The 23,716-nt window shown below is 38.7% G+C and overlaps 1 protein-coding gene across 3 annotated transcripts in view; it reads right to left on the bottom strand.

Moving 5' to 3' along the window:
* ZMYM6 (zinc finger MYM-type containing 6) overlaps nt 1-15,724 on the bottom strand; it is a 42,523-nt gene extending 26,799 nt beyond the window's left edge. For 2 of the 3 annotated variants that reach the window (XM_049618727.1, XM_049618729.1), the window contains exons 1-4: nt 14,290-15,523; nt 5,725-5,809; nt 4,636-4,885; nt 1,519-1,687 (exon numbers count right to left, since the gene is read on the bottom strand). In XM_049618727.1, coding sequence (XP_049474684.1) covers nt 1,519-1,687; nt 4,636-4,885; nt 5,725-5,809; nt 14,290-14,382 — 597 coding nt within the window. In that variant the 5' untranslated portion in view covers nt 14,383-15,523. Of the gene's footprint in view, nt 1-1,518; nt 1,688-4,635; nt 4,886-5,724; nt 5,810-14,289; nt 15,524-15,570 lie in introns of those variants that run through there. The other variant, XM_049618728.1, reaches the window with a different exon arrangement.
* Nucleotides 15,725-23,716: the final 7,992 nt, after the last annotated feature.

The raw sequence follows: 23,716 nt of genomic DNA, 5'->3' as shown, positions 1-23,716 counted from the left end.
AGGAAGCAGGCTCCAGGCTCTGAGCCATCAGCCCAGAGCCCGACGCGGGGCTCGAACTCACGGACCGTGAGATCATGACCTGAGCTGAAGTCGGACACTTAACCGACTGAGCCACCCAGGCGCCCCAAAAAAAAAAAACATTCTTGATGTTCTTGAGCAAATGCCTAAAAATGCAGCATATAGAAAGTATACAGAACAGATTACAAATGAAAAGTTGAGTATGGTTAAAGGGGAACCAGATGTTAAGAAATTAGAAGACCAACTGCAGGATGGCCAACTAGTAGAGGTGATTTTTCAGGCTGAAATGAACCAAGTCTGGCAAGAAAACTTTAGAGTGGAAACCATGGGAGCCTTTAATGGAAGAGCCTCCTGCCAACCAATGGAAATGGCCAATATAATCATCACTAAATGACTAGCGTGTTGATGGGAAACTGATATAATTAATATTCTGTAATATTAAAAATGTTTCCTTATTATTGATACCTTATAAACAAGAAAACTAATACAGAACATACTTAGAGTTGTTAAAACTGATGACTGTGGTAACAGGGATTGGTGAATCCATATTTGATATGTAAAGCATTCATGTAAATTATTTCAAAGATGGTTTTTTTGTTTTGTTTTTTTAACAGAGAGGTTGTGCAAATATCTGAAAGTTAATTGGAAAAATTCCTACAGATTTTTAATGCAGAGGCCATCACTGAAATGTGAAGTATTTTTAGTAGTGTCTTCAACACATCATTTAATGTTTTTTATCCTGAAAAAAATAGGAAAGGTACTTAATTATTATTATTGTGTAGATAAATTTATAAATCACTTAAGTGAAGTACTAAGAGTAAAAACCATCAAATTATAGTTGTACAGCTGAGGAAACTAATTTGGTATTTGAAAGAAAGACTTCTTATTTATAGTGGTAATTGTAAAAACATTTTTTTTGTCTCATTTAAAGAAGTTAGCTTTCTGTTGCTTAGCCTTTTGTTTTCTTGATCAACCAAAGTACATCAAGGTAGAGATAGAATTTATATAAAAGAAGAGATATAAAGAGTTCCTAAAGTTTATCGGACTTATGAATAGGCTTATATTCAGAACATCTTAGTCACACATGGGTTGTAACTTCAAAGTAGAATCACCAGGTGGTTTCCACTAAGTTTCCAATATGAGTGCAGTTGGGTATCAAACTGAAGATAAATGCTATCGCAGGAAAGAAACAGTTGGCATAAATTACTTTTAATGTGTCCTCACCCTTTCTTCCTAGACCCTATCATTTCTAAATACCTAAATTGGTATTTTTTAACTTCAAGACAGTACTCTTTTGTGTTTGTACGCATATGTGTGCGTTTTGCTATTCCTTGTGTTTTGCTATCCCTGACTCAATTCAGAATTTTTAGAATGAGAAAATTTTTTTCCCCAATATATTTCTCCCCTACAATGCTATAAATTGAATGGTAAATAAATATTAAATGAAAAAAAATCTCTGATCTCTGAGCAGAATCCCAGGAAAGGTACAATGTAACTTACATCAGCATTCTTCTGACACATGCTGCACTTGGTTGAAATGCTGTTAGTATATATGGTAACAACAGGCTTCTTCTTTAGCTCATAAGAAGAAAGGCATGATTGGCTGCAGAAATCTTTGCTAGAATTTTCAAAACGGGTCGTGATCACATCCTTTGGATTTAAAATGTCTCTAAAAATAAATAACAAAAGGCAAAATGAAATATGTTCTTCATAATTGTAATTTCTTCCTCTTTGTGAGCTAAAATAACTATGTTTACTAAGGGCAGCTATTGCATGCTAGAAAATGGCTGGCCAGGGATAAGACATCTGAAAACCTGGGCTTGATGATTAGTTCTGTTAGTTAGCTGAGTGACAATGAGTGAGGTAATTACTCTCTCAATTTCCTCATGTAGAAAATGGGTTTATGATACCTAATTTACAGATGTGTTGAGGGAAAATTATATTTAAAATATATTCAGCCAGATGTTCATGACAAAAGCCGTGAGGCTTCCAGCTCCAACCAAGTTTCATCCACTGGAGCCAATGGAAGAAGTGGCCATCCCTCAAGTCCTGACCACAAAACCCTTGTCCTCTTACTAGCCAGCAGCTGCTAAGAGTAGGAACAGCAGAGACAAAGAATGACATGTCTGTTTGTTTTTTAATTTAAATGCAAGATTTGGGAAACAGATGAACTACCAAAGATTAATATAAAAAATAAGCATGATATATAAAACTGAACTATAACTGAAGAGATCAAAGAAACAGAGGACAAAAGAACTATTAAGGTTTGGTAGCAGAGGACAGATGGAAATAAGAATAAGACAGAAAGAACACAAATAACTGAGTCATTCTGTAAGATTCCTCAAGTTATTTTGTAAGAGCCCATTGATGCAATACGCACTAACGGTAAAAACAAAGCTGAGTATTGCCATTTTCTGACAAGTATAAAAAAACTAAAGGAAATGGTCAGTAATCAGAAGCACTAGTATAAGCCACGAAGAATATAATGGCAATAATATTATATACAGTAATGTGTACTGAGTAATTGCTATGTACCAGACATCATTCTCTTTACTCAAATTATCCAACTTAATCTTCACAAAAATTCTGTGAGATAAGTATTATTATAATTGCCATTTTACAGATGAGGAGACCAAATCGGAAAGGTTAAATAACTTGTCAAAGTCACAAGCTGGTAAGCAATGAAGCCAGAATACAAATTCTAGGCAGTCTGATTCTACATTCAGTGGTTCATCATTCCACTCTTCTGCCTCCCATCCTGTGCCTTTATTATACAAAACTGTTTCACAGTAAACTATTTACGAATAACAATAACAACAAAGTACTTTAATTTTCTAAAACTCACCTAACCTTAAAAATAGGACAGTGAATCTTGGAAACCAAGTGGATATGCTTACACACAGATGAAGTTATTAATTTTGAATAGTGATTTTTCTACTAAAAACAAAGCAATAAAGAATGTTATTTAATAATGTGAATCTGCCAGTGGTATAATATACATATATGTAAACCAAAGTGAATGACTTTTTAATGGAAATCTGTGCACATGAATATAAATGCATTCTAAACCTTATGCATCCAAATGAATCTTACACCTTAACTTTAATCTTAGAAAAACCATACATCTTCCAAAAAACATGGCTCCAACATTCTTCTACTTTATCCTTTATTTACAATAACTCTAAGAACAACTTTTCAAAGTTATAGTCAAATATCATGCTTAACAGTATGACTCAGTTTAATCGTCTACGGTAGTCAACTGATAAGGCATCAAGCAACTTCTGACAATTTGTAAAAATCAAACCCATGGTTTAAAGATAGATTTGTCACCTATCTTGGTCTAAAGGAAAGTTTCATAGGCTCTGAACGCAATGCCAAATCAAGAGAGCAAAAAAATTTTTGAAAAGGAGCAGTGCTGTGGTAGAACATCTCTGACAAGAGTAACTATTTAAAAAAAATATGCATTTAGATGTATAACTTGTGCTGTGTCCTTTAAAATTTAGTTCACTTTATTTTGATATTTGATATGTTGAAACGGAGTATCTAAAAACAGAAAACTAAACTTACCCTTCTAGATCAGTTTCATGAGAATGCTATAGAAGAGTTTAAGTAAGGTATTAGAATGGCATTTTAGAACAAAACTAAATTTGAATATTTATGTAAAATATTTTTAAATTCCTCTGTCCTTTTAGTTGGAGATTTTCATTTTAACATGATCTACTGTTAGATACTTAAGGCCAACACCCCAAACAGATAAAGAAACTGTCGTAGATCTCCAAAGACAAAATAGGGGCCTAGAAATAATATGTTAAGATACATAATGTGCTAAGCCCTAGGCTAACATTGTCTCATTAAAACCTGAGGAAGTAGATACTATTTACCAATGAAGAAACTGAGGCTTAAAAAAAATTAAACATCTAGCCCCAACATCATATAGTTAGTAAGGGATAGAGCGTGATCTACACCATAAGCTCTTAACTTTTTTCACTCTACATTAACACTTCGGACAACACAATACATTCTTAGAACTATGTTACCACGGGAAGAGGCAGAACATGCCAAATTTTTCAAACATACTAAGGTAGAGAAAGAAGTTTATGTGGCTTTGTTACTATTTCTTCCTCTCTCTGCATCTATGTGTGACTATAAAGCAATAACTTCAAAGAACTTTTTTTAAGAAATAAACACATTATTTTGTGGCCATTTAGAGATTTTTTTTTTAATCTTCTAAAGAGTTAACTAACTTTTATATACTATTATAAGACCTATGTTATAATATGCTATATACTTCAATAACTTTCAAGATAATAAATAATTGTGAATAGCTGTTGTCTATAGTCACAGGATATATGAGCAGCCCTGCAATTCCCACAAATGGTTTGTTATTTCTTTCCACAGTAAAATTTAAACTTAAAGAGACAGAAAACTAGTTAAGATGATACTTTTAACACCAAGTCTCTTGTTTAACATTACAAAGAATTTGCAAATTTCTCAGCTAAAAAGCTATTTCCATAGAAACGTGCTCAAGAGATTTAAAGTAGCAAGAGCATATTTGAACTAAACTAGATACACGCTAAAAAAGTAAAGTAAAAAGGGATGTAATTAAGAATTTTATACTTTGAGCAGTTTGTGCAGGTTTTCCTGGGAGGAGTTGGTACGCAGACAGGTGAAGGATATCCAGTGATGCACCGCGTGGAGCAAAAGAGCTGAGTAGATCCTGTCTTATGATATGCAGTTTGCCCTTTATAAAGCATTTTTTTACAACCAGAACAAAAAACCTGAATAGCTACGGCTGGAGCCGAAGGAAGCAATACATTTGGGCCAGATGACGCAAGAGAAAACTGAAAGCCTGGAGTCAACTGTTGGGCTATAAATACAAAATAAGGGGGGAAAAACAGTTTTAGTATCAACACAAACACATATACATTCTCCATTTTTTAAGACAAATTCTCAGTCTCCAAATCCAATTAAACACTCTAAAACAGGGAGTTTCAAACTTTTTTTTTTTGGGGGGGGGGGAGGTGTGGGTTCAAACTTTTTTATAACCCATAGTAACAACTATATTTTACATTATAACCCAGGAGACACATACATACATTTCTGTGTATGTTTATATGTGTAAAATTTAATAACTGAAACAGTTTTGCAAAATAATGTTTCCTTACTACATGCATCACATTCTAATACAATCTTATTCTATTCTCTCTCCCCCCCCCCACATACATACATGTATGTGTGTATGTGTGTGTGTGGGGATATATATATATATATAGATATATATATATATGTATTTTTTTTTTAAGATTTTAAGTAATCTCTACACCCAATGTGGGGCTTGAACTCATAACCCTGAGATCAAGAGCCGCATGGTCTACTGACTGAGACAGCCAGGTACCCCTCAATTCCACTTTTTAAAATGCTAGTCAACACCACCTACCCAGTTTAAAAAGTACTGCTTTATCTTAAGGAAAAAAAGACTTCCATGAGGATGTGCTCTCCCTCAGTTCTACTAGTTAGAATATAACAATATTAATCATAATTAACTTACTTGGTCCTATTTCTTTCCTTTTTTTTCCTTTTTTAGATTTTATTTTTAAGTAATCTCTACACCCATTGTGGGATTCGAACTTACAACCCTGAGATCAAGAGTTCCATGCTCTACTGACTGAGTCAGCCAGGTGCCCCATATTCAGTTCTATTTCTTACCAAGAGGACTGTCACTGACTGAAAACACAGCACTAATTTTCAGTTCACTTTCTTGAGTTTTTGGCTTTGGGGCATGTCCATACTCCTTAAAGAAAAAGAAAAGAGAGAAATGAGTACAGTGTTAGTATTTAAATAAACTAGAAATTCAAGAAGAAAATAAGTCTGTCATATCTCTTCTACATTCTAATCATAATCACCTTCACAAATACCTCAAAAATCAAAATTTACAAGTTGTTAGAACAGATTTAAGCTTTACAAAAAGGACCTTTCAGAATCGGAAAATCTTTCATGACAGTTATTACTACTTTTCAAATGTAATATATAGGAGTCATATACAGCTACTTCAATGTTCAGCACTACCCTTACTTTAGTCTGTGTTTATAAGAAAATGATAAATAACATTAAATCTGAATGATGTAGAGTTTGGATCCAATTACAGATCTACAAACTGTCATATCTGTTAATGGCATAAAGACACAATGCAATCTGTTTGTTATACATAACATCATCACAGCCTAAATCAGATTTATTCTAATTATGTATTCTTTAAAATGCTTTAAAATGAAATATAATCATAAAACAAAGTTTTATTTTTTTACAAGACAAAATTCTAAAAATACATATATCAATTTTAAAAAAGATTTCTTTATTGAGATCACAACCATCCTACATTATGTTGTTGTAAAAACAGCCTTACATATTTCAAAATAAAAACTTAAGGGGCACCTGGGTGGCTCAGTCAGATAAACGTCCGACTTCAGCTCAGGTCACAATCTCACAGCTTGTGGGTTTGAGCCCCACATCAGGCTCTGTGTTGACAACTCAGAGCCTACTTCAGACTGTGTCTCCCTCTCGCTCTCTGCCCCTCCCCCACTGTGTTCTGTTTCTCTCAAAAATAAACATTAAAAAGTTAAAAAAAAAAAAAGTCTTACTTTTCTGAAACAATGGTGATAATAAATAGTAGTTGTATTTTAACATCCCAATACTTAGCAAAATAAATGATGGGTATGTCAGCTCCCAAAGCTACTTTTGGAACTGCTTTGGACTGTTACATGCCAAAGACTAGGAACCACTGCATTAATTTACCACTTCCCATAGTGTACATTGTGGTGCCAAATGAGCTGCTGCCTATGAGTAGGAACTACAGTATCTTCTTTATAGGTGAGGAAAGTGAAGCTTAGAGATGGTTCAGCACTTTGTCCAAGGTCACAAAGATACTAAGTGCACAAACGGGAATCAAACCCAGGTCTATCTGTTTCAAAAGCCATGCTATCTTCCTCATAGATGGACAAATATAAAAAAATTACTATAATGAATTCAAACCCCAGCCCCCACCAGAAATTAAGCTCCCAACTCCTTTCACTCATAGCACCTGTCACAATATGTCACTTCTTATTTATTTGAGTGATAGTTTGTTTGTCTAGCATCCTTCTTTACCCCAAATGTGCAAGACTGAAAGGACCATGGCCATCAAGAACAGGCACCATATCTGTTTTTCTGCCTCTGCACACTCAACATGTGGCACAGTTAACATAACCTAACAGAGAAGGCTCTGGGTTCTGACAGAAGCAGAAGCAGATGTGATCTTGACTCAAACACATTTTTTAATCTTTTCTAGTTTCAATTTCCTTATCTACAAAATATATTATCTAACCCACAGGGCCATGATGGAGGGATCAATGATTTAATACAGATGAAGTATGTAGCATGATCCCTTACAGATAAGCTAAAACTGAAGCATGATTTATACACAAAAATGCTAGCTTTTATGACTTTCGCAATTATAGCATTTAATAAATATTTGTTGAGGGGCACCTGGGTGGCCCAGTCAGTTGAGCATCCGACTTCGGCTCAGGTCATGATCACACGGTTCGTGGGTTCGAGCCCGGTTCGGGCTCTGTGCTGGTAGCTCGGAGCCTACAGCCTACTTCGGATTCTGTGTGTGTGTGTGTGTGTGTGTGTGTGTGTGTCTGTCTGTCTGTCTGTCTCTCTCTCTCTCCCTGCCCTTCCACAGCTCACGCTCTGTCTCTAAGAATAAACATTAAAAAATTTAAAAATTTTAAAAACTATAATAAATAAATAAATAAATATTTGTTGAGGAGCACCTGAGTGGCTCAGTTGGTTGAATGTCCAACTCTTGATTTCAGCTTAGGTCATGATCCCAGGGTTGTGGGATCAAGTCCTGCATCAGGCTCCGTGCTGAGCATGGAGCCTACTTAAGATTCTCTCTCTCTCTCCCCTTGCCCCTCTCCCCACTCTTTCTCTGAAAAACTAAATCAATCAATAGACAAATAAATAAATATTTCTTGAATGAATGAGTCCAAGTGGATAGTCTTACATATACTAAAATAATAATGTTTATTTATTGGCACTTGCATAAAAAAAGAGAGGAAGTTAAAAGTACCTATACACACCCTCCTTCAAATTACCAAAAAGAACACTTAAGAATCAATATAAAATTAATTTGCCTTATCATCAACTCAATCTCTAATATTTTTCTAACATGCCTGTTAAATTTCCCCCGATTATTTCCTTTTACTTCACAAAGTAACTGTTCCAAACCATCACTGTTAAGTCACAACCATGCAAATGTCCAGCTCCCTGATGTTTAAATTTCACCAAGAAAAACAGAAACAAAGAACTCCCTCAACACTCTGATTCCCCCCCACCACCATGCCTACAAATTGATCAACAAACTGTCCTCCTATCTTCCAGGAAAAAGCAACCTTCTTACACGACTGACTAAAAACAGGCTTGCGTTTGGGATCCTGCTCCCTCTCCCATCTTTAAGCACTCCATAGTATCATGTACCTTCAGCCTCTCACCACCTCCATGCTGGTTTTCTCCTCTCAGGTTATAAGGAACCTATTTCTTAAGGAACTACTTACTACCCTCTTCTCTCCCCTTCCAATCAGTCAGTGAAAAAGTGCCTCATTCTTTCTCTACTTCTTTATTTTTCTTTTAAATGCTTATTTATTTTTGAGAAGAAGGGGCAGAGAGAGGTGGGGACAGAAGATCTGAAGCCAGCTCTGCGCTGACAGCAGAGAAGCCAGATGTGGGGCTCAAACTCACAAACCCATGAGACATAACCTATGCCGAAGTCAGACACTTAACTGACTGAGCCACCCAGGTGCCCCTTCCTTAACTTGATTCCCTCCTGAACCTAATGCTATCAGGCTACTGCTTCAACTGAAACTGTTGGCTGTTTTTTGTTTGTTTGTTTAAGTTTATTTATTTACTTAAGTAATCTCTACCCCCATCTGGGGCTAGAACTCACGACCCTGAGAATAAGTGTCACATGCTCTACTGACTGAGCCAGCCAGGCACCCTCAATTGAAACTGTTTTAAGATTAACCAATCACCTCACAGTTGCTTAACCCAATGAACACTTTTAGGTTTTATCTTACATGGCTTCTCAGATACATTTGACACTGCCAATGATTCCATTCATTGTCTTCTGGTTCTTACTTCAATTTATTACTATGTCTTTCTACCCTTCATTTATGTTCTTATATTCAACCCTAGGGGTATCAGAAGCCCCTAGAGGTCTTGTTAAGACATAGACTGTTGGGCTTCAACCCCAGTTTCTGACTCAGAAGGTCTACACCAGGGTCCAAGAATATACATTTATAACAAGTATCCAGGTAATGCTGAGGCTGCTGATTGCAGGAACTACTTTGAAGCCACTCTGAAGCCCTAAATTAATCCATTTCCTAGCTTTCTGACGTGAGCTCTACTCTCCTCTCTCTACATTTTTTCCCTGAACAATCTCATCCATATTCGTAACTTCAATTATCACCTATATGAGGTTACCAGATTTAGCAAATAAAAATATAAAAGCTTGGTTAAATTTGAATTTCGTATAAACAACAAATAGTTTTTAGTATAAGTATGTCCCAAGTATTGCATGCAACATACTTACAGTAAAAAATAATTACTGTTAACTTGAGAGTCAAATTTAACTGGGCATTCTATATTTTCTCTGGAAACACTACACCAAATTTCTAAATACCATCACTTCTTGGCCTTTTGGCTAAGATAAAGTGCAACTCTCTAAATACCATACCCATATATGCAAATGCCTCCCAGTGCAAATTACCAGTTGAATGTCCCACCAGCCCTTTAAACACAACAGATCCCAGGGCACCTGGGTGGCTCAGTCGGTTAAGCGTCCACTTCAGCTTAGGTCATGATCTTGCAGTTCATGAGTTCTAGCCCCATATCGGGCTCTGCGCTGACAGCTCAGAGCCTGGAGCCTGCTTTGGATTCTGTGTCTCCCTCTCTCTCTGCCCCATCCCTCCCCTGCTCATGCTCGCATCTCTCTCTCTCTCTCAAAAAAAAAAAAAAAAAAAAAAAAAAAAGAAAGAAAGAAAGAAAAAGAAAAAAACCATTAAAAATAAACACAACAGATCCCAAACGGTACTTATTACTTCCCCCCAATCCTGTTCCTAGCCCCTCAGTAAACTGTATCATCAAAAACTCAACTTACCGAGGACAGACACTTCTAAGTACTCTGGGACTCCTCCTTGACCCACATACCTCATATGCTATCTCTAGGTCTGATCAACCCTACCTAAATATCTCAAATTCATTCTCTTTTCTTCTCTTCTTTATTGTTGAACACTCAACCACTAAACATACCACATTCGCTCTCCTCTCCATGACTTGACACATGCTATTTTCTATGCCTGAAAACCTTAATTGTTACAACTCAAGTGCTACCTACCCCATGAAGCTGTTCTTTCCTCTCCAGACAGACTTCAGGGCTCCTTCCTCTATTCTCCCAATGTACCTTACACAATTTTTTTAGAGTAATTACATAAGACTGTGATTCTGTATCTGTACAGAGGTGACACAAAGCAACAGAAAGAATACAAGTTTGGAAAAAAAAAAAAAAAAGAAAGAATACAAGTTTGAAGCCAGTTCCTATTCCAGTTCTGATGCTGCCTTTGAATTTGGCAAATTACTTAACTTCTCCTTTTCTCAGTTTCCTCGTGTGTAAAATGGAGTAAAGATCTGCCCCTCATACGGTTGTAGAATTTAAGTGAGAATGCATACAGCATGCTTAACACAGCTTCTGATGAGGCACGCTCAATAAATAATTACCCCTTTTTCCTGTATCTTTATTCCTCCTTACACTATTAATTTCCTTGAGAGCAGAGGCCCTGTCTTTTCATCTTCTGAAAACTAAATAACTAACACAACTTAGCCTACAGTATCATGGTTAAGGGGTTGGGAATCTTGAACCAGACTGCTTGGGTTTACATTCTAGCTCAACCATTTACTAGTTGTGTGACATTTAACAAGTTACTACCTGTCTCAGCTTCTTTATGTGTAAAGCAGGGATAGTAATAGTATTTAATTCCTGGGTCCTGCTCATCAAATGGAGTAATATATGTACACCACTTATAACAATGTTAAACAAGTACTATGAATCACAGTTAGCAAGAATAAAAACTCAGTGAATGAATGACAGCTCGACTGTGACTTTAACATCCAGAACAGACTCTTAGTAGAGGTATTCCCCACCTTTCAAAAGTTCATGTAACTCCACTTTGCTTTCACAAAAGACCTAGGTCAGTTCCTGCATTTGCCAACCAAAAGAAATCTGAAGATTTTCACTTTTAAGAGAAAAGGCAAAAAGCGAAAAACAGCCTTCAGCTTTGTTTTGCAGAGAACAGTTACAGAGCAGTGTGCAGCGTGAGAAGCGAGAGTGGCACCACCGAGCTCCTTTCCCAAGAACCACACTCAGCATCTCAGCATCAACTTGATGCTGCTGTAGCTCTGAACTATGTAAGCATTGGTGCTTTCTCTTCATTTATTTTGTGCACCTGGGAGTAAGATGTGTCCTAAGGTATCAGAAAAGCCTAAGAGTGGTTAGTTTGGGGGGTCTAGGAATACTCAAAAATTTTTCCATATAAACCAATGGTAATCAATTCATTTTACACCATTTCAGCTTACAAAAGTTTTCATAGGAACACTACTTTCAGATGGGGGAGGGGGGAGGCTATATATCAGAAAATATTAAACATTTTCTATTTCTTGCCTCCCATTTTCCGAAATTCGAATGCAACATGGAAAACACTACACATGATTTGTTTAATTGGCTTTTCTATCATAGCCCACACTATCAATTATGAAAAAAAATTACAGCCTATTCACCTTGAGTAGCCTTAATATAAACCAAAGAGAACTGAGTTGGTTCGTATCCACTTACACTTAAAATGTAAACTGTTAGGGGGATTTTCATTATCATAATTTTGATATTCAGAAAGAACACTCAATTCATAGCACAATATTTGTTAAATTTATGTACCACAGACAAGGCATAATGAAAGAAAAATTGGATCTGGAATTTTAAAAAACTGGTTTTGTATCCCAACTTGCTACAAGACCTTGGTGAGTCACTTATTCCTTCAGGCTCAGTTTCCTCATCTGTGAAACAGAGGCTCTTTTATTCCAATTTTTGAGCATGTACTTTGTGCCAGTCATTTGCCCAGGAATTGAGGATTCAGGTCAAATAAGACCAGAGTGTATGTAAACAAAATTCATTGATGTATAGATGCTACAGCAAAAGTGAAAGCAATATACAATAGAAAAAAAGAGAATTACTAATTCTACCCCAGTGACTATTAAACTATGTCTTAAAAGAGGAGAAAATCTAGGCAAAGCTGCCTAGTTTAGAATACCACGGGCAGAAGAAATGGCATGTGCAAAGGGAGAAAACAAAACTCAACAGGATATGCTTTTGAGTAAAATGCAGATAATTTGCAGACTGAGTAGATTCGAAAAGGTGGGAAGGATAACCAATGATACTGAAGACAGAAACAAAGGCTGAAACGTGGATAGTTTGGATGTGACACTAAAAAGTTCACACTGTATCACACGAGACAGGGTCTTTAAAGGGAATGGTGTCATCAGATCTGTAGAGACACAACAGCATCATTATACAGTGTTTTGAGGGAGGCTGTGACTACAGGAAAAAGGATGAGTAGGAAATGCAGTTCAAATGAGAAATAAGAAATAGGGAAGAAAAGGAAGAGACAATAAAAAAATTCTTCAAAGGTAGAATCCACAAAACTTGGCAAACAAAGCAACGGCTTTGGAAGAAGAAGAGTAAGAATTTACCATCTGGGGGGAAAATAAATGTCATGGATGCCACCATCCCCCACCCCACACCCCACAGACACACCTCATAAGCCTTCTCAGCACAGCACAGGAAGACATAGAGTTGACAAATGAAACAAAGCTTTTTGGCGTCCCTGTCCTGAAATAATACTGCCTTTAAGATGGTATGAGAAATAAAATATTACCATCATTTATTATTTTTATTATTTATATTTTTAATATTATTAATTTGCTTATGTAATAACTAGAGTCTCAAGCAAAAGAACTGTCCAAGAAGAAAAAAAATCATTTTTTGCCAAAACAACTAACCAATGTCTCCATATTGATCCCCAATCCGGGTTTCCAATCCAGGTTCCTAAGGATAGCTAGATGATTTTTCTGAACATGTTTATCTCATTCTCCCACTTAAAATCCTGCAATGTCTTCCCACTGCTCTCAGCATGAGCCTCATCCTAGAGGCAGAATAACACAGGCTTTGAAGACTGACTACCTGAATTTGAATCTAGTCTGCCATTTATGAGGTGTGATCCCTGGTAAATTGCTTGACCTCTTTGTACTTCGGTTTCCTCATCTGTAAAATGGGAGTAATAACATGGTTGTGAGAACGATGTCTGCCACAGTCTAAGCACATATATCAATAATAATAAGTTAATATTTATGAAGTCACACATAATATACACTACACATTGATATATGAATACCATCTATTATCAGTGTTGGTGTTATGATCAACATTATCATCATCACCATTTTCATACCTTTTCTGTTCCAGGCCCACTGGTCTTGCAGTTTTTCAAAAGAACCATGCATCTTTCCAACTCAGGGCTTTCCTATATGCAGATCCCTCTGTCTGGAACACTCTCCATGCATTTGCCTAGTCCATTCATTCTTCATAATTCAGCTTACACATCCTTCCCGCAAGGAAGCCTTCCCTAGCCAGCCTCTGCCCCCAACCACACGTAGGTCAGACTCCCCATTTTAGGCTTTTCTTGAAAAGCACTTGTCATAGTGTGTAATTATATATATTATTTGATTAATTACTTGTGCAATGTCTATCTCCCCCACTAATGTATAAGCTCAATGAGGGAAAGGACTAAACGGACTCCTCGATCCCCTGATACAGAACAGACCACAAATACTTACAGAATAAAAGGAAACTACTGTCAGATACAAGAGAATTAAAAAAAAAAAAAAAAAAAAAAGGTACCAAGTATAGAAAAACAGTAATACATATTACTTTCCTTTTACAAAAAGAAATAAACAGTTACTAAGGTCTCATTTACAGAGCAGAAAAACCGATTTACCCATCTAATGGGGAGAAAAATCAGCTTGGGTTGTTTTAACATACAAGCCAGAAACTGACTAACTAAAAATCTGAATTCACCAGATAGAAAAGAATTTTAAAAATTTTTTTATTTAATAAAATGAAATGCTTACTTGAGCATTGTCAGGTTCTTCTTTAATTTTGTCCAGAAGCCCCTGCTGTGGTGCCATTGCCTTGCCACATTCACCATCCAAAGGTTCTTTCATTCTAATTGTTTACGTAAAGGAATTCCCCAGTCTAAAGCTAATAGATTTCTTCTTGGGAAAGGATAGCTGGACTCCTAAAATACAACATAAAGGATTGGTATTCAGGTTTATTCTTCTCATTTTTTCCTTCATGTTTATATTAAAAGCTTTGTGTTGCGCTCAAGGCTTTAGAGTTGAGCCTTTGAAAAACAATTCTTCTGGGGCCATAACTAACTCTAGTCTCCCCTTCTCCTTCCTTCTGCTCCTTTAGTAGGTCTCACCACATAAGGAAAGTTTCCCGGCCACAGCTCCCAACCTCCCTAATAACTTTAAAGCCAAACGCTCTGGTCTCTCAAATGCTGAAAGTTACAAAGGGATACCAGAGCAGCAACCCAAAATATGGGAAGAAATTACCAACCGCTCAAAGGACTCGGAAAACAGTTTCTGACTCCAGGAGAATTAGTACTTGGAGGCCCACCTTTGCTTTTATTTCTCAAAGTGGGGACACACCAAGCTCCCCACCCCCACTTCTAACTCAGCCGCTGCTGGAGGCCTCCATAAGGGCCCCATTTCTTGGCCTAAAGATAGACCAGAGCTCCAAATGCCATCACAAGTGAACAACAGTACACCCTTGTTTAAAGTGGACCACCTGCACCTTCCAGGATCTCCCTGGGAACCATTCCCACGAATAAGCCCCCCTAAGCTTTGCTTCTTAAATGCTTTCCTGTAAACAAGAAATTCTATTAGCCATTCAGCAGATTTCCGTTCCCCTAAGGGTAAACGTTCTAAACCCGAACCAAAAAGGAAGCCCCCCAAAGTTGTCTTTATCCAGAGTCAAGCCAGGCATGGAAATGGGCAACTGGTGGGAAAGCCTGCGGGGAAGAACACATGAGAACTTTCGACCACTTGCCACAGTTACAACCATCTAAGGGTGCTCATCCCTCTTTGGAGTAGGGTATTCGCTCCGAAAGTCTCGTCCCCACCAATAATCTCCACGCCCGTCACCGAGTACAAACGCGGCAACGTTGTATCGGAGGGAGAGAGAACGCGACCCGCAAATCTCTGTCACCGCGTCCCTGCAGCGAAATCCGCACGGCGTCAGCCGCGCAGCCCGTCCGGCGCCGCCCCCACCCGGTGCCCGCCTCATCACGTGGCGCGCCCGCCGCCCCGCCCCGCGCAGCCCTGGCCGCCGCCACCCGCCGCGCTCACCTTCTGGCCACCTCCCGGCTCCCGGGGAGTACCGGGGTGGGTAAGGCCGCCTAGGACCCAATGGCTTGCGCCCAAAGACCAGGATGATTTCCTCTTACTGAAATTCTTCCGCTTGATCCATCACAACGCAACACCCAGCCAACCGTGCGTGCGCAGCCCTGGTCTCCCCCCCCCCCCCCCCCCGTTTCCCGTCATGCCCCGGACCTGAGCCGAGTGGGTCTTCCCAGGATTCCCCTTTGCTCAATTATGGTTGACTTCTTAAAGAGACCAAGACCCAAGCGTGAGAAGGTAGAAGTAAGAGTTTGGGGCAGGAAGTTGGGGGCATTAGAAATCCTGCACTATTCTTTAATGCCGGTTTCCAGAAAGATGGCCTGTTAAGAGAGTATAAAAATAAATAATGGCTGGCATTTATTAAGTCAAGTGCTTGCTAAACACTTGTCCGGCATCATTCCACTTAATCCTCACCACACCTGCAAGAGGTACAAATTTTTATCTGGGAGATGTAAATGAATAGATTAATTAACTTGCTCGAAGCCAAGTGGTATTTTCCATTCAAAATTGTTTTTTGATTTGTGACTGCTGTATAGTATTCCATTTTATGAACATGCTACAATTTATCTACTATTTATGTACATTTGAGATGTTTCCAGTTCTTGGTTATTAGGAATGTTGCTGCTGTGAACATTCCTGTCTTTTGTTGCAAGTTTTCTAGGTTTATGCCTAGCAGTGAACTTGCTTGTTACATACACGTAAAACTTAAATGGAGAGTTACAGTTGCCCCACATCCTTGCCAATAGCTACTATTGTACATCTTTTTAATTTTAACCATTTTTGTGGGGGTATAGTGGTATCTCTTTGTGATATTTTATTTTTATTATTATATTTTATTTTTAAATCATCTTTACACCCAATATAGGGCTCAAACTCACAAACCCGAGATCAAGAGTCACTGTCTCCACCAACTGAACCAGCCAGGAGCCCCTCATTGTAGTTTTAATTTGGATTTCTCAGCTTTCTAATGAGGTTGAGCCCTCTTTTGGATATCTGGATATCCTCTTTTATGAAGTGCCTGTTCAAGACTCTTACCCATTTTTGTATTGGATTGTATGCCATTTTATCATGGGTATATATTCTCAATGAGTCCTTTCTTGAAAATATGTATTGCAAATTATCTTCTCCCAGATATAATTAGTTAAGAGGAGGTCATATTGGCATAGGGTGGACCCTTAATCCAACATAATTTGTGTCCTTATAAGAAGAGGAGACATAGAGACAGACATTTGAGGAAAGAACAACAGGTGACAATTGAGGCAGAGACTGAAGTACTGCAGCTGCAAGCTGAGGAATGTCAAGGATTAAAGGTAAACACCAGAAGCTAGAAGAGACAAGGAAGGATTCTCCCATACAGATTTCAGAAGGAACAAGGCTCTGCTGATACCTTGATTTTGGACTTCAAGTCTCCAAACTGTAAGACAATAAATTTATGTTTGTAGCACTTTCTTACAGCAGGCCTGGAAACTAAGATATGGTTGACTCTTCCAACCCATGAAAATATTATATCTCCCCATTTATTTCTGTAATTTCTCCTAATAATATTTTATAGTTTTTAAGTATAGAGATCACACATCTTTTTTAGATTTATTCTAGACCTTTGATATTTTATGGTATTTTAAATGGTAAAATTTCATTTTTTAATTGTTTTTATTTCCAGTGTAAGTATAGAAATACAATTGTTTTTTGTATGTTGGTTTTGAAGCCAGCACCTTTGCTGAGTTCATTTATTAATTCTAATAGTTTATCCATATTTCAATTTTTTTTTCTGTTTCTAACTATATAGAAAATAATGACAAATGTATTTCCTCCATTCTAAGCATATAATTTTTATCTCACTTTCTTGCCTTATGGAAATGGTAATATTGGACATCTGTATCTTTTTCCTGCTGTGTTGTTTTCAATATAAAGTCATTAAATATTAATTTTGCTTTAGAATTTTTGCATTTACCTGTGGGGCATTAAATATGGCAAATTCTTTGCAACTTCTTTCATCAAGAGAGGGAGTCTGTGGCCCTGCCCCTTGTTTTGTAGTTGGCTTTGTGAATTATTTTGACTGACAGAATGTGACAGAAGTGATATCATGTGAATTCCCAAGTGTAGGTCTCAATAATCTTTGCAGCTTCTGCTTTCACTTTCTTGCAACATTCTCACCACATGTCAAGGTTAGATGGGTTAAACTACTGAATGCTGAAAAATCATGTGCAGAGAGTAGCCCCATAGCCGACACTAATGCCACATAATGTGAGTGGAACCACTTTAGATCCTCCAGGTTGATAGATGACTACAGCCGCATGAGTGAGCCCAGGCAAAATAAGCAGAAGAATTACCCAGCTAAGCCCAGATTTTTGATGATGATGATGATAATGTATTTATTTATCATGAATGAATAAATGGTTCTTATTATAAGCCAGTTAGTTTGGGGTGCTTTGTTATTTAGCAACAGGTAACTGTTACAGAATTGATATCTAGAAACGGAGTACTGCTATAATTAAAATCTAAAACATGACATTGACTTTGGGACCAGGCAGCCAGCAGAAGTCTGGAAAGACAACAAGGAGTCTGTTAGTGGAGGCTGGAAGAGCAGTGAGGAAATTGTTATTGGAGGCTAGAGAAACAGTAACCAGTGTAATGCAGCAGCAAAATGTTTTGCAGCACTGCCACCTGTAAGAACATGGAAGATAGAAAATGTAGGGGCGCCTGGGTGGCGCAGTCGGTTAAGCGTCCGACTTCAGCCAGGTCACGATCTCACCGTCCGTGAGTTCGAGCCCCGCGTCAGGCTCTGGGCTGATGGCTCGGAGCCTGGAGCCTGTTTCGGATTCTGTGTCTCCCTCTCTCTCTGCCCCTCCCCCGTTCATGCTCTGTCTCTCTCTGTCCCAAAAATAAATAAAAGAAAAAAAAAAAAAAAAGAAAATGTAGTTAGTGAACTTGTGGATCTGGTTAGGAGATTTCCAGGCAGAATATTAAAAGTGCCTATTGATTTATTTTAGTTACCTGTGATAAGATTTTGCAAAAGATAAGCTAAAAAAGGAACTTTTGTTTTCAAGCAGAAATTAGACAAAATATGAAGGGCCCAGGACAGTCTCTCCAGCTAACAAAATATCATCAAAACAAGAAATAACCTCACAGAAGAAAAATCACATATAGGATATTGCAGGTAAATGTGACCTCAAAGTCAAGATCAACTCAAGAGTGCTGCTGTAAGACAATGCCTCACAGACCCTCTCATCTAGACAGAAGGGCTTCTAAGAAACACAGGGCATTGTCCAATAACAATCTGACACAACCAGAATAGAGTTTTGTCTCAGAAAAATGGATGTGATTTGGGGGGCACAGAGTGAACCCTTTTCTTTATGATCAGTTCTATCCATCATAGGCAGACCAAGCCTTCTCCACCTCTCCCCTTCTCAGGACTGCCTGGCCAGTCCCAAGAGGAGGAAGCCCCATAGCTTACCTGGGCCTGGGGGTAGTGGAGGAAATGTGTATAAACATGGGTCGATGAGTGTTTATTTGGTGAAGTTAGGTTTGTTTTTTTTTGTTGTTGTTTTTTTTTTTTTTTTGAAGTTAGGTTTTAACATGCTTATCGGTGAAGAACATATGAAGATAGGGTGCCTGGGTGGCTCAATTGGTTAAACTGCTGACTCTTGATCCCTCTCTTGAAATAAATAAACTTAAAAAAAAAAAGAGTTAAAAAAAAAAGAATATATGAAGATAAACATTCATAGCAACATCTATATACAGGCAGGAGTTTATGTAAGTTGTATGTGATTTAAATTACTGTAAATATGGGTGTGCATGTATAAGAAAGCAATAGGAGTTGGGGTTCATTAGGCTGTGACATTATTCCAAGTGGCCTCCAGGCAACCTTGACCATGCCTAGAGAGACAGGCAGCTTTTGGAGTGCTGTACCTCTCTGGGACCAGCCCTATGTCCTACCACGATCTCAAAGTTCAGAGATGGAAGGCCCTTTAGTGGTTATATGGTCTGAGCTTGTGCAGTGTTTGAATCCTTGCTGCAGCACTGCAAAGGCGATCTTCAGTCTCTGTTTGCACACCTTTCAAGACAGGGAGTTAACTCCCCCCTAGCAACTCCTTTCACAGTGGACAGCCCTGCCTTAAGGAAGGTTCTGATCATAAACCCTGGCTAGGCCCTAGGAAGGCATTCTCCTTCTCCCTCTTCTGTCCTCATTCCCACTTACATAATTCAGCTCCTGGGTACTTCCTTTCCTTTTCTCAATCACCATGACTAAAGCTATCAATTATTATTGAGCCAGAGCTGGTGCTAAGCACTAGAGACATAGAAATGGATGAGTTAAATTTTATCTTTTAAAAAAATGTTTATTTATTTTAAGAGGGAGAAAGAGCATGAGCAGGGGAGGAGCAGAGACAGAGGGTGAGAGAGAATCCCAAGCAGGCTCCGCACTGTTAGTGCAGAGCCTGACACCAGGCTTGATCCCATGAACTGTGAGATCGTGACCTGAACTAAAATCCAGAGTTGGATGCTTAGGGGTGCCTGGGTGGCTCAGTCGGTTAAGTGAGCAAATGAACACTCTCTCATGCTCTCTCTCTCTGTCTCCAAAAAAAAAAAAAAAAAAAAGGAATTAGGAGTGATTAACCAGGTCGAGGAGGAAGAGAGGTGGCTTTCAGGAAAGACTCCCTGGAGGAAGGAAGAAACATCTGAGCTGAATTAGAGGCAGAGTCAGGCTGAGGAAGCCTGCAGTCAGTGCTGCCTCCTCTACCACACACTCTCCAACTGTGTCCCTAGCTCCTCACTGTCTTTTCTCCTGTTAAGCCTGGAAATCCAGAGAGGAGAGAAACAGGCTTAGACATCTCCAAGGCCGGGGTCAGTATCTCACAGAGTTACAGGCAGAGCCAAGGTGGGAGGTGCCACGTGAATGCAACAGCACGCCAAGTATCCTGTGAGGCCCAGCCCTGTGTCTGACTCCCCTCTGGGAGAGGCTCAGAAGGAGGGCACAGGCCCTCCAGCCCACACAGAGAGCTTTACAGGACAGTGTGCTAACCCAGGAGGCAGCCCTAAGCTCTGGTTCTGGTGAGGGTCTACATCCCTGGACCAGAGAATAGGAAAGGCCATGGGCCTGGCCTGGCTGAGCAGCTCTTGCCCCAAGGGTCCCCGCTATGGGCTTAGGTTCCTAACTACTGCTCTCTGGCAGTTCTGGCAGGCATACGTGTGCCATCACTCTGGAAGCCAGGGCACATCTTGGACTCTATGGTTACATCAGCTCAGCTCAACCCGTCAGAGATTCTCAGACTAGAGAAAGCTCTGGGGCATTAAGAAAGAAGAAAGAAAGGAAGCAAATGAATTCCTTCTGTACCAGGCACTACACAGGGTGCTTCACACAGATTAATCCTTTGATACTATAAATCTCAATTTTAGCATAGTCATAAGAAAAGACCGAACTGTTAACACTTATCTACAATAGGTAGAATATTAGAGGACTTTGTTTCAGTGTTTTATACAATAATACATTATCAGAAGTAAAATATCTTGGGGTGCCTGGGTGGCTCAGTCAATTAAGTGTCTGACATCAGCTCAGGTCATGATCTCACAGTTCATGGGTTTGAGCCCCGTGTTGGGCTCTGTGCTGACAGCTCAGAGCCTGGAGCCTGCTTCGGATTCTGTGTCTCCCTCTCTCTGCCCCTCCCCCGTGCACTCTCTCTCTCTCTCTCTCTCTCTCTCAAAAATAAATAAAACGTTAAATATTTTTAAAAATAAAAAAAGAAGTAAAATATCTCTAGCAGCCAAAATATCTATTTTGATAGATAAGATATATATTTTATTTCCCACATTTTATACAAAGGGTCAGTCATTAACAGTGAAGTACTGACTTCTATTTGCTCTGTCGTTCTTTGTCAGTTGAGGTAGTGACTTGTCTAAATAGAGAGTTTGAAAGGACAAACTATGCAATTTGGACTTTTCTTTCTACATGGAAGCAAGTTGTCAACAGGAAACTAGTTTTCCTTGGCTCTTCTCTGCCTTAAGTATCGCAGGGGCAGGCCTGCCATGTGGGGAGTCTTTATCCTCCAACCTAGCCTTTTTCCCAGTAATGAAGGTGATGTGTACCTTTATTTACCATTTCCTAAGTCTTATTTCTCAATTGGTTTAGAAGTTAGTGGGGAAGAGGAATGCTAATTGTTTGGCCCCCTTGAAACTCCCAAGAGTACACAGAAAGAATGCTGAATCAGGAGATACAAAGTCAAGTTAGTAATCCTAGACATGCCACTTATGAATTGTGCCCTAGAGCAAAACACTTACCATTTAAAACCTCGATTTTTTAGCTGATGAAGGAGTCTATGTTATTTTTTTTTAAGTTTATTTATTTATTTTGAGAGAGAAAGTACAGGTCAGGGAAGGGCAGAGAGAGAGGGAAACAGAGAATCCCAAGCAGGCTCCGCACCTTCAGCGCAGAGCCCATCTATGTTCTGACTGGTTTTCTAATATAGTTAATGTACAGTGTTATATTAGTTTCAGGTGTACAATATAGTGAGTCAACAGTTCCATGCTCATCAATTAAGTGTACTCCACCTCCTCTTCTTCTCCTTCTCCTTCCTCTTTTTGAGTAGGCTCCATGGGGTTTGAACTCACAACCCTAATATCAAGAGTCACATGCTTTACCGACTGAGCCAGCCAACCACCCCAGGTCTGGTTGTTTTAAGCCAAAAAGGGAAAATATGGTGGCCTTGAGAATGATGAGAAAATCTAAGAAAAGGTTTAGACAATGAACAGAACAGAATCCCAAAATCTGTCAGCAAGAATAGCTTGATCCAAGTCACTGATAATTGCTAAAATAAACTTTATGCCAAACAATTGGTCTTTTAGTCTGGGTAAGCTAATTGCTAAGATAAACTCCCAAATTACAGAGGTTCTACAATGTGAACATTTGTTTCTGTCTCACACAATAGTCCAACATGAGTACTCCTGTTCTAGTGGCTTTTCTGGGCAGCTGTCCTCCAGGCATTGTCTCAGGGACCCATAATCTTTACATTCTGTGGCTCTATCCTCTTCTATGTCTGTGGAGTCTTCTCCATTCAGCCAATGGTTGGGGAAAGAAAGGGCAAAGATCACATGAGGGAGGTTTATATAGGTCAGGTCTAGATGTTGGCCATTGTTTCTATGTTCCATTGTCCAGAAATCAAGTCACATGCCTGCACCCGACTGCAAGAAAAATGTAGTATATTTGTATGCCCAGGAGGATAAGAAAATGGGGTTTGATGAACATATGAAAGCCTCTCTCACAACATCCCTTGAACAAGATTCAAAGTTCTGAGAATGATCATCTGATTGGCATAGCTTAGGTCACTAAGCTACAGGCCAAATCAGGAAAGAAATACAGAAAGAATCAATCCCTTTCTATTCCACTGTGAGAGGAAGCAGACAAGGGAATTGTCTTTACTTACAATGGAGAATTTTCCTAAAAGGGAGATCAGGATGCTTAGAAACAGGGGGAGAGTTGGATGCTAGACAGCCAAAAATGACAAATGTCCAGTATATCTGTAATCTGCCTATGTTACACAAGAAAGTCTCTAAAGGTTTTTTCAGCTTTAATTGTTCATGACTCAGATGCAATAACTAAAACATATATAGATGTCCAAGGATTTCTATTGAGAGCAACAGCCCTCCAATTCCTAAGGGCCTCCCTGACTCTCAGAAGGGCAAATAATTCATAGAACAAGATGATGCCTGTCAATACATGGGAAAGCATTAGTGCTCAATGGAACCATGTAGTCTAAGAAAAGTATGATTAAGTAACATAACATGTTAAAATGGAAAATAGCATTGCAACTTCACGACCTTGTTTGGTTTTTTTTCCAGGTTTGTCACTACTAAAAGACATAGCAGCTCTAATATTTTGACTCCACATTTACTCTCATGTATATCCCTAACACCTAAATTTGATCTTTAGTAGTTTTATCCACCAAAATTATCTGGAATTCATTGCAAATTGGCTGATTATATGGGGCAGGGGAAAACATAGTATGACTTCAGAACATTCTCTTATGGCAAGAAAGGAGGGATGTTTCAAGGATGTCAGGGGCGGAGCTAAAAGATAACACTTAGAGATGTACCCAGTGGTGAA

This window comes from Panthera uncia (genome assembly GCF_023721935.1).
Source record: "Panthera uncia isolate 11264 chromosome C1 unlocalized genomic scaffold, Puncia_PCG_1.0 HiC_scaffold_4, whole genome shotgun sequence".
Taxonomy (NCBI): domain Eukaryota; kingdom Metazoa; phylum Chordata; class Mammalia; order Carnivora; family Felidae; genus Panthera; species Panthera uncia.
This window is presented reverse-complemented; position numbering and strand designations above follow the sequence as displayed.